This window comes from Macrobrachium nipponense, chromosome 28 (genome assembly GCF_015104395.2).
Source record: "Macrobrachium nipponense isolate FS-2020 chromosome 28, ASM1510439v2, whole genome shotgun sequence".
NCBI classification, from domain to species: Eukaryota; Metazoa; Arthropoda; class Malacostraca; order Decapoda; family Palaemonidae; genus Macrobrachium; species Macrobrachium nipponense.
The window spans coordinates 27,546,396-27,558,070 of NC_087217.1; the positions used below are offsets into that span (position 1 = coordinate 27,546,396).

At 37.2% G+C, this 11,675-nt stretch overlaps 1 protein-coding gene across 1 annotated transcript; it reads left to right on the forward strand.

The window, feature by feature from the left end:
- The first annotated feature begins 4,785 nt into the window (after window positions 1-4,785).
- On the forward strand, window positions 4,786-8,468 carry LOC135201605 (tRNA-splicing endonuclease subunit Sen34-like). The gene is made up of 2 exons (XM_064230652.1): window positions 4,786-4,924; window positions 5,980-8,468. Exon 2 carries the CDS (start codon window positions 6,102-6,104, stop codon window positions 7,086-7,088), a length of 987 nt encoding a protein of 328 aa, XP_064086722.1. The 5' UTR covers window positions 4,786-4,924; window positions 5,980-6,101; the 3' UTR covers window positions 7,089-8,468.
- Window positions 8,469-11,675: the final 3,207 nt, after the last annotated feature.

An 11,675-nucleotide genomic window follows, 5' to 3' on the forward strand; every position in this document is an offset into this window, starting at 1 on the left:
GGATCAATGCATTAGGTGTGCTTGGCCATTGTAAAGGAGCTGAAGATACAGGAGAGTTTCTTGGAAAATTGCACAACCTATATGCACTTTTTGATAGCCGCTTAGGGGCGCCACAGGTACTGAACTTAGATGAACATGCTAGTGAAGTGAAATATCTGAGAGAACTATTAGAATGGATTAAATTGTGGAAAATTAACGGGATCACTGAGCCTATAATATGTCAAGATGGATGGAGTACTACCTTAAGTTGCCTACTGCAGCTGTTTGAGGAAGTGAAAGATCAGTTTAATTCATGCAAGGCTATTGCCAGAAAATTGAATCATATTTCATTCAGATATGTAGATTTAGGTTTGAGAAAAGGAAAAATTGATGGAAAAGAGGTGAAGCCAAATGTTCAAATGTTTGATAAGGCTTATAAAGCTTATTTAAGAGGATGCCTGTTTCAGCCTCTTATGAAGCATAGGGTTAACAGTGACCTTACACAGTTTTTCACAGGGTATGAAGAATTAATGGAGATGTCTCAAGGTATGTCCCGAGAATCCCTGTACTCCTATCACCATTTAGAAGAATGCGAGAAAGTTGATCTACCTCAAGCGAATAGGCTAGCATTCATTGCTGTCAACATCATCAGAAAAGTACGCTTGGTCATATTTTGTAAAAAGTGCCTGGGCGAACTGATACAAGAAAAAGTGCTGTGTGAGACTAAAGATCAGAACGTGCAAGGTCAGAGTAATGCCAAGAAAAAAGGACAGCAGAAAAAATGTCGAACAGTGATTGCTCCTCACAAAAAGTTGTTGAAAATCATGCCTAAGTTTGAATCATCGTTTTTATTTGCCTTCAAATATATGTATCATATGCCCAGGGTTAAGATGAAAATTCACCATTTCATGTATAAAGATGTATGCAAAGAGTTTGCTGACATGGATATTGATTGTGAAGATGTGAAAAAGATTGTAATTGGATTGTTTATTAACATAAGCCTAGATCATATTGTGCCCATGCTGTCCATGTCCAAGGGACAAATTGTAATTCCTGAGCGCTTGTGACATGACCAAATTGGTGTTGGCCTTGAATGATAAAATTTCTGTATGAATGATGAAACAAGATCTGTGATCGTCATTGAATCTAGTGCCTCCTTGTTTTCTGTTGTTTGCTCATAATTATCTAAGCTGGTAACTTATAAATTACAATACTGAGTACGGCATACGATTTGACACTTTTTGGAAATGTGCTTCAGTGTTGCTTAAATTTGCTGATTACGCAATGGTTGGGTCTGTTAAGATTCCTTTCTTGGCAGCGTAGGACAGATTCCTTTGCAATTATTAAATCATTTTAGAAAATGTCTGTCATCTTGGGTGAAAGACAGTGCACCAAGAATTGCTAATAATTTTGAAGTTCTCTATATTAAACAGTGATGTTACAGTAATGGAAACCTTAATTAAATTGTGGTTCATCTTGACTTAAATTACATACATGTGGGGTACAAATCATTTTACTTTCCCATAAAACATTAAAATATTAGTTCCTGATTGCTTTCATGAATTATTCTCCTTATGACCCCTTGCCAGGATGGTAGACTACAATATGCTTTGAAAGGAAATGGAGAACAAATGATAAAAATTATATATCTTGCACCCAAGAAGATTGTCAAACACAGTTTGTAACATTGGTGATGAGAGCATACCAGAAAAACTATGTTGAGGTCTTTCATTTCATGTAATTTGTAAATGATGTACATAAGAGTTATTTTATTATTCAGATTTTGATTAAAATGTGAATTAAATTAACCAGTATGTATTATCCCAAACTTTTTCCTTTTGTGGCGTATTTTTGTTTAATGTACTTTGATGAATATCATGATATAAAGATCTCCTTTTGTGTTGAAAATACAATGTTATATGTACTGCATATAATTCTCAAATTCTCCCCTTCCCATAGGGAAGTAGTGCCATCTGTGCACCTCATGTGGTGCACTGTAGGCATTACTTAAGGCTCTTTGCAACGTGCCTTCAGCCCCTAGCTGCAACCCCTTTCCTTCCTTTTATTGTACCTCCATTCATGTTCTCTTCTTCCATCTTACTTTCCACCCTCTCTTACCAATTGATTCATAGTGCAGCTGTGAGATTTTCCTCTTGTTACACCTTTCAAACCTTTTACTGTCAATTTCTGTTTCAGCACTGAATGACCACATAGGTCCCAGTGCTTGGCCTTTGCCCTAAATTGTATATATTCAAATTCTCCCCCTGAGTATGAGGTGGAGAGTGTAGACTGTCGTGTAATTCTTCATAGGGACAGATGAATGGTTCTTTTTAATAGCTTTTAGAAGCCAGCAGGCAACTGTGGTTTAGAGACACATTGACAAGAAGCTCAGAAGGTAAGGTTCTTCAGATTCTGTCAGAATGATACACATTTTCTGAGTTCCTAATCGGATGCATGCACATTACCTTTCTGTCAAGTCTGAATAAGGTGGTATGGAGAAGGATCTTAGGAATATTATTTTAATTAGGGTATCAGGATGACACTCAGTTCCTGATCAAGGTAACCTGAGATGATAATTTATGCAGTGTGCAGTTACATTTAGTTATACAAGAGATGGATGGCAAAGAGGAGAGCTACTTTGATAGTTAAATAATGCTGTGAAGCCTTTCTAAGTGACCCTAAAAGAGTTGTAAATGACCAGTTTAAGGCCCATTTTGGAGAAGATATTTGCCAACCATTCCTTTTTCTAAAAAAGTAACAAGTGAATGAACTTATCTGTTCACTTATAGAAAAAATATTCACTTGAAAATAAAAGTTTATATAACGTAAAGTATGCTAAAAGACCTCACAACTTTTAAAAATACAAATACTGTACGAACATGGGAAGAAAACTATTCAAAATGAAAATTACCTTTGAATAGTAAAACTGGTAAAGGGAACCTGAATGATTAAAAATGGCAAGTACAGAAATGAAAAGTACCATTTGAAATTAATAAACAAAATTGGTAAAATCTGTGGTCTCTGGAGACTAAAAATCAGAGTGCATCCAAAAGTTTAGCATGATTTCAAAGCAGGTTATAGCCAACAATTTTATATATATCTGTACAAAATATTACCTCAACAATGGTATTAGTGATAAAATGCTGTTGAAAGAGCTTTTTTATCAAACCATCCTCAGCTGCCATTCATTTATGTAGAGACCTTGATTCCATTGTACTTAATCTCTCTTCATTGTGAATAGTATGTTTTACATCATGCATGGAATTTCTCTAAAAAAAAGTTAAAGGCCTTTTTCGACTTTTTGTGTGTCTGTGTGTGCGTGTGTGTGTGTTGTGAGCAATAATGATAAAGTAATGGAGAAAAATTCCACTGTTATGTAGAGGTATATTTACATATACTATTTCAAGATACATTTATCTTCTTTAAATAATGTAGTATGTATGTAGCTATATAAAGTACACTTACGTATCTTTAAAATATATATATACATATGTATACATAACTGTGGATTTGTTGTAACATTTCAAGACTCATCCTGCTCTGAGTATTGTAATTATAATAATAATAGAAACAACCTTCACTACCAAATGAAACATAGTAATCATTTCTATTGTAGGGTGTGTCGGTATAGATCATACTGTCATCAATTACTACTACTGTAATACGATTCAACTTTTGTAAACACAAGAAGTGTCAGGTGAGTAAACTTAGTAGTTCCGACACTAAATAACTTTAAAATTGTTATAATTTATAGCTAAAAAGCGGTTTTTGGGTTTTTCCGACTTCTACCTTAACTTATGTATTCAAAATTTGTAAAACATTATACCTACCTACCACCTATCTAAGCTGTAGCCTAGGTAGGCTATATACTAGGCTAGCTACTAGGCTATAGTACCTACCCACGCTGTATAGACTACCTAGGTATCTTATAAACTAGGTATCTAGTATATAGACTTTCTGTGTGATTAGTCTAGACCCTAGGCCTACATCTGGCCAAGCCTCGGTTGATCTATAAGTAATTTAGACGGCCCTTCCGGTATATATTTCTTTGGAAATTACTTGTTTCCTAGGGTAGTAAAAGACTGAATGGCCACCTGGCGGCCACCTCTACAGTAGGGCGACCACCTTACCGAAAAAAATAAAGGTATTTCCACTGAAGCAGTCCGCACGGACTGCAAGGAACGTAACCGCAGATGCAACATCCACTAGGGATTGGGGCGTCCAATGTATTTTGCCGTGTTCAGTACTGGCCCCTGGGGGATTAATTACAGTATTCCGAATAAATATTACTTAAAATTCTTGTTCAGTAGGTAAAACTGCATAGAAAAACCGCAACTACCATAGTCTAGGCCGCCGCGGATAAGTACCCTAGATCTACCAAAATAAATTACGGCATTAATTTGTAAGTTGGGAGATAAAACTTACTTCGAGAGGAAATTAGAGGTTTCCAGGTGTTTCTTCGACGGACACTGGCTCTCAACTAATGTCTATCCTGGGTTACAGGACGTGCTCAAGTACTTTTTTCAGGAAAGTGGCCGCACTTCGGTAGAGGCCAGGTGGCCATTCGGCATTTTACCCTATAGGAATTGGGTTACCTAGTATCTAAGGATTACACTGTTATTTTTGGGGGTCACATCCTGACCAGGCCTTTGTTTTAGCATAGGCTGGCCCAAGATTGTAAATGAGTACATGGAAAATTGGTTAAAATAGGGCTTTATAATTTCTCGCTAGCACAATACTTAGTATAGGTAGCCTAGGTAACAACACCATTGATCAATTTGACATTTTTTCCTGTAGGGTAAATGACTGAGCGGCGACGTAGCAGCCACCAATCCAGGAGTGCGGCCACCTTCCCGAAAAAGTCCTTGAATTCGCTGCCATGAGCATCAGTCAAGAGTTGTGGCCCATCTAGGCAGCACAACGTGACCTCTATACTCCTCTCGGAGTAAGTATTTTCTCCTAAATTACAAAATAATGGCATAATTCAAGTGCTTTTCCAGGATGTGGCCGCTCTCCGGGATCCGTGGCTACTATTTCGCTGCATAGTCATTTACCCTACAGGAAAAAATGCCAAATAGACCATTGGTGTTGTTACCTAGGCTACCTATAGATATTGTGCCAGCGAGACACAGTTTGAAAAGGATCATCCAGAAACTGGTGAAAATGGATGAAAATAAAATTAAATGTAAGACTTTCCCCTTCTTCATCCACAGCCAGGGATGTGTCAGACCAGCGATCAGCTCTAATAAATTTTCCACTTTGGAGACCACTATCCCATCTGTCTGAAATATGCAAATGCCAGTTCGTTTTCGACTTAAAGTAACATGGATGGTGAGGATGCAGTTTTCTTGAGTCAGAACCTATCAGATGGGCTTCACAGCACAGCTACAAATAATCTAAGAATTTAGAAGTAGAGATCTCAATCCCAGTAGTTGTCACTCCCACCAGAATTGTACAAGCCTCTGGATGTTATCTAAGTCTGATACCACTCACTGGTATTGATGCACCACTACTATTTGCTTTTATTCCAAAATTCAGCAAACTTACTGCAGTGCTTTTACAATTGCATGTGCTCAGTACATCCCATAAATCAAGTCTTAATGGTTTTTGGTCACTCATTCTTTAGAACTTTAGATCTTTTTCATCAAAATATTTGTTTCCCACCAAATAAAAACTACTTTTAGAGAGTAAATTATAGTGAACCAACAGAAGTCTTTTGGAGAGGAGACTTACTTCAAGTAGAAAAAATTAAGAGCATTCAGTACCTAAATGCTCTTAACATTTAAAGCATAATGTTCTCTTTGGTGAATTTGTACAGGTTATAACATTTATCAACTACTGTACAGTAGGAATAAAACTCAGCCAAGGTAGAAGTGATTTTTTTACCAACTTCCTAATGTGTGTGTTTTTAATTTAACAATTTTTTACCTTTGAAGATTGGTATTAATGTACATACCTATAAGCTTACTTGATTTGTAAAGTCATGTTGTTTATTTGCAGATGCTGAGTGAGGATTGCAGAAACTTCTTGGAGAGTTACCAGCCTGCTGCTCAATAAACCACTCTTCCTCTGATTGCCTATGGTTTTCATAGAGTGTAACACACTGATATCACACATTTAAAATGGATTTGGATGAGGATAACAAAGTTAAAATGGAACTAGATGAAGATACAGTTGAAACTGATGTGGATGGTGATGGTAAAGTTGAAATGTGTGAGGATGAAAAACCAAGAATATTAAACATTACAATAAGTCATGGACGCGCACATCTATGGAATTCTGAAGACGTACTTTATGCAAGAACTAAACATCGGATTGTGGGCGTCATGGTTGGTTCGTTGCCACGGCATCCTCACCAAACAGCTGTTTTAGGCTTGCCTCTGCAGCTCATGCCAGAAGAGGTAACCCTCTTGATGGAGAAAGGTTTTGGGAAACCTGTCTTATATGCAGAATTTACCAGCCCTCCAACACAAGACTTGGCAGATGAATTTCAGGAGGAGCGTCGAAAATGTTACGAAGACCAGATAGATGTTGCTTTCAGGCAGAGGAGACAGGAAATTGAAACAAATGCTGAAAAAATACTTAAAGGAAAGCTGAAAAAGTTAGAAAAGCAAAATGTGCCTAACCCAGGATTGACAAAAGAGAAAGTAATAGAAATGGAGTGTGATAAAATACAGAGGCTACCAGAGCATCACCAGCTTATTCAGATATTCACGGAACATCCAATGATTGAGCGTTTTAAACCCATTGATGTTCGTTGGTCTTATCCAATAAGTCATTGGGAGAAATTAAGGTACAGTGTATACAAGGACCTTTGGGACCGCGGGTATTATATTACATCTGGTACAAAGTTTGGAGGTGACTTCTTGCTGTATGGTGGAGATCCGATTCTCTTCCATGCTACATTTATAGTAAAGTGCGTCAATAAATTCAAGGATGTAAGTAATTGTGATCTAATGACCATGAGTCGGTTAGCCAATGCTACAAAGAAAACTCTGGTTCTTGCTTCCTGCGAAGGAAGTAAACCTTGTTACAGATCTCTCCAGTTGGTAGAGGACAAGTTAATTGCTGATCAGTTTTGGCAACACGATGAGGCATTACATTCGTGAAAAAAGTGTAATCTTTGTCATTGTATATACAGTGCTCTGTTTTTATAAATTACTATATACAGATGAGGTTGATATGTCCTTATGGTTGGTGTTTGCTTTGTGGAGACTAAATCTAGAGATTGTTTTGAACAAATTATGATTTATGTTTTTATTTTGAATGTGGTGCCAAGCTCAATTAACTCTGAAGGTAGTTATATAAGAATGGAAAATGAAATAGGAAATCAGTCAATCTGTATAATTTATTTCTCAATTTGTAAACATTGTTACAACACTTTCTACAACATTCTCTGTTATTATGTATTTCAGTTTTACTATGCTTCATTTATAGAAGTTGACTGCCTTAGAGTAAAGTTTTGCATCAGTTCCCAACTCCAGACATGTTTCTCCCGTATTTTCCCCATCAAAATAGCTGTAGGTGCTTCCATTGTACCAGTTATTATTGCTTCTTTTTGTCATTCTTCTGTCTTCTCATTTTCATTTAATCTTCAGAATGGACCTTTAGTTCATCTGATCAGCTATTTGCATACTGCGCCTCGTAATTAAAAGTGGTATTGTTCTTTTGTCAAAATAAGTTTTTTCCCCCCTCTCCTTTCTTCAAATTCCTTTCTGGCCTACATTCATTTCACTTTGTACGCATGTAATCCCTTATCCAATGTGTGAGCTCCAAAAAATGTCATTTCATGCATGAAAGTGTTGTTATCCAACTCTTGTGGTGCCAAAGCTTACAGAAAAGTATGATTAAAGTTAATATGTCTGCTACTTTCTTGGTTTTTACCAACTGAAATACAATATTTATTGTTCAAAATGAATAGTATTTGTTGTCTGTGAAATATGTATTGTTCTCTGGAATGAAAACAAAGAAGCTGGTTTATTTTGTTTGTGTCACTAGGAAACTGCACTGAAGATGAGGTTAGTTACAGAAATAGACTGGAAGAACTCAGGTATTACACAAAACTGTATTATAGAGATTTCAGGCGGCTTGGTGTGTGTGAAGGTTCTATAATCAAAATATAAAGAGAGCTTGAGATTGTCAGCATTTTCAGGGTGAGACTCAAAACTTTACTTCAGAAGTGCAGTGATATGAAGGAGCAATTTTTACTTCAAGATACAGTACAATGACACAGTTTCTTCAGTTCCCAAGCTAGGGTGATGTAAATAAGGACAGTATGATTATATCAAAATTATCTTTCAATTGTGGTATGACAGTGCTTTTCATTCATACTCAGAAAGCTTGAATGCATATGAATTAGGTTTATTATTCATTATTACCCATGAGTATTGTCAGGTCTTTGTGATGCATTTGTATGTGGACTAGAATGGTGTTACTAGCTGTGTGAGTTGTAAAGTTTTCTAATAAAGGTAGCATCATTTAAGCCAAAAGGTATTTTGTCTTCCCTGCTTCTCACTATGTTCTCTAAGAGGCCCAGAGACATAATGAATACTAAGTGTTTTTTATTCATTCTCAAATCTTTTAGGAATTTCCCTTTGGGGGCTAAATGCTGCCGAGTTCTTCATAAGCTGGACCTTATCTTAGGGTAGTATCCTACCACATGCCTACATCTTTGCTAATTAACTTTTTTGCTTCCACCCCCACTCTTCCTTTGCATGACTAAATTGTCTTTAATCTTAAATTATTCACATTTATGAATACCAGCATTTATCAGCTGTAAATCTTTGTATTTTATAGCTAGATCTTTTCAGAAAATTCTCAGTTTACTGTGTGATTATCTTTCTTAAGGCCTGTCCACACGAGCGGGCCTGATCGGTGTGCTCCGGGGTTGACTGGCAAATTCTGGGCCAATTTCTGGCAGGCTTACCCATGAATGATGTCCACACAGGTGAGGCAATGGAGAGGTGGGCGTGCCCGACGATGCCAGTAGTGTGTTCAGTGCGGTACGATAAACAGTGCCTACCGCAAAGAAGATATTGTGTAGCGTGATAATTGCTTTGTGTGTGATGAAAAAGAAGAGAATATGGTGCAAAGAGTGGCTCAGTAAAAGAAATACATATGGTTAACGTACGTCTGCCAGGGTCGAAGCTCAAGCCATCAGGCACCACCATGGTGATTTTGCTACAAGACCCATCGGGCAATTTGACAGTTTGCTCGTCAAGTGTGCCCGTTAGAGGGGAGGTCCGCCGATCAGGCCCGGTCGTGTGGACAGGCCTTTAGATAGTGACCCCCAAGGGTTTTAACCTGGTATGTTTCCAACTTATTTGGCGGGTTTAGTACATGGCCGTTGGGGGAGACCATAAACAAAAGACTAAATATCATAAAGATAATTACCCCAAAGAAATATTAGTCCTAGATAACGATCCCCAGTATCTATGGAAAATCCGAGTAGAGGACAAATTTCTTATTAATCCAACAGATTCTCTCTACACTATCTTGGCAGTTTACACTCTTACCATGATTTCAGTTCCTTCTCTATAATCATGTATATCACTAGATTAGGAGCAAATTTTTCCATGGTCTTTCCCTCCACCATAATCTCATCATCTTTCTTTTATCTGCACTTTTAAAATTGGACATTCTAGGGTTCTTTTCTTGTCTCCGTTTTCTTAGTCTGGATTCCTTGAATTAAAGCCCTTTCTATCCAATTCACTTTTCTTGAACATAAGACTTCCTTTACGTATTCATTTGATATTAAGTATAAAATTTTCATTACGAGAAACAAAACCAATTAATTTTTTTTTCCTAAAACTGAGAGTAATGTTGTCTTAGTTCCTTTAAGAAGGAAATGTGCCTAAAGTCTCATGCTTGAAATGTAATGTATAAGTAAATATAGAAATACTTTTGGTTTGACAATTCCAAAATATAAAATAATTAAGTAGAGAGCACTTCAGTATACAGATATTTATATTGCAATGCATTGGCAGTTTATACTGCCCTTCTGTAGAGATATCTGTGTTTAATTGTTTGTGACGGAGCGAATGTAGAGTGCGGGGGGGGGGGGGGGGGGGGGGGGGGGGGGGGGGGGGGGGGGGGGGGGGGGGGGGGGGGGGGGGGGGGGGGGGGGGGGGGGGGGGGGGGGGGGGACTAGAGCTACTTCATGTCTAGTAGACATGGTAGACATGTGCTTAATAGGCATTTCGAAGGGAATAAGAACTAGGAATTAGACTTTCCTTAACCTAACTTGGACGGCGCGCCTTAACCTGGAAACTCCCAATAAGTCGTGACCTCTCGCTCTTCATTCTGCCCATTTGGAATATTTGTTTAGACTTAGCATTTATTTCCATATTATTCTTTTTTATTTTAGTCATCTTGAGCCTTATCTGGCTCTAATTGCCTCATGAAATAAGTGTGAAAGAGAAAGTATATTTTATTATAGTCTACTAGAAGCTTGTGATATTCATTTTCTTTCACGAAAAATTACCTGCTTTGTGCTAAAGAAAATTTTATATAGCCTATAGGTAACTAAAATATCTATTAAACATTATCTGGCATTTTAGGTAAATGCAAACATTTCACATACATTATTCGTAGTTATTCTAAGCTGACAAAACACAAATGTCTGGAAATTTATCATTACTATTATTAGTGTTATACTGACTGACCAACAAAATGCGGGAACTTAACAACTAAAACTGAGACCACTGCAAAAATAAGACGTTTAATTCTTTCATTAATATTTCCTTCTTTGACAGCATCTTATCACTGTGGTTTCTTTAGTGTTGACATGATGGGTGTCATTATCAAGAGCAGTTCACATGCTACGCATGTGATGCCAGATAACCTATAAGCTATTATTCATCCTCTCATATTCTTCCATTTCCATAATACTTCAAATACTTCTACAAACACACAGTTCTTCCAGCCAATCGTTTAGGGTTAGTATTCAGGCTAATGCCTGATTGATATAGAGAGATGGGTATTATCAAGATCTGATACATTTTTTATTTAGACCTGAAATGAATATATTGTGATCAGGATGCAAGTGAAGCATATACTGTTTGAACCTAGAATAAATTGTAAGTCAAGTGAGTGAGCATTTGAACATTGCGCACCAAGACTATACAACAAAATACCACCTGAAGTGAAGATCATACCTAAAGAAAGTAAATCTAAAAAAGAACTAAAGACTTTGCTATCCTGCAGTAGCTACGATACCTATTGACGAGAAAACACTAAACGATAATTATAGAATATAAGAAGCAGACTTATTTTGAAAACGTACAAGGGCCCGTCAGGTAAGAGGGAATCATCTCTGTGGAGGGCTGCACATAAAACCAAATTAAAATCAAATATGTAATATATCAAACTCTATATACAACTGTTCCCATCATTTAAACTCCGATAGCAGCCAACGATCTTGAGATAAGGGCAACTCTGGCAAGATATTCGTAACTGGTTTGGACCAGCTGCTTGGATTGAAAATGTCTAGTTCAGTTTTTGTGGGATTGTGGGAAACTCTTGTGTTTCTCACGTGCTTAGTAGGGGGTTGGGGGCGCCCGGGGCCTTGGTCCCCATGAAAAATAATGACAAAATAATAATATTGAAGATTTAGATGATAAGATAAATAAGATATATGAAAATAAAATTGATAGCCACATAAAATTTTTATGGGTCACTTGGTGGTAATGGTTTGA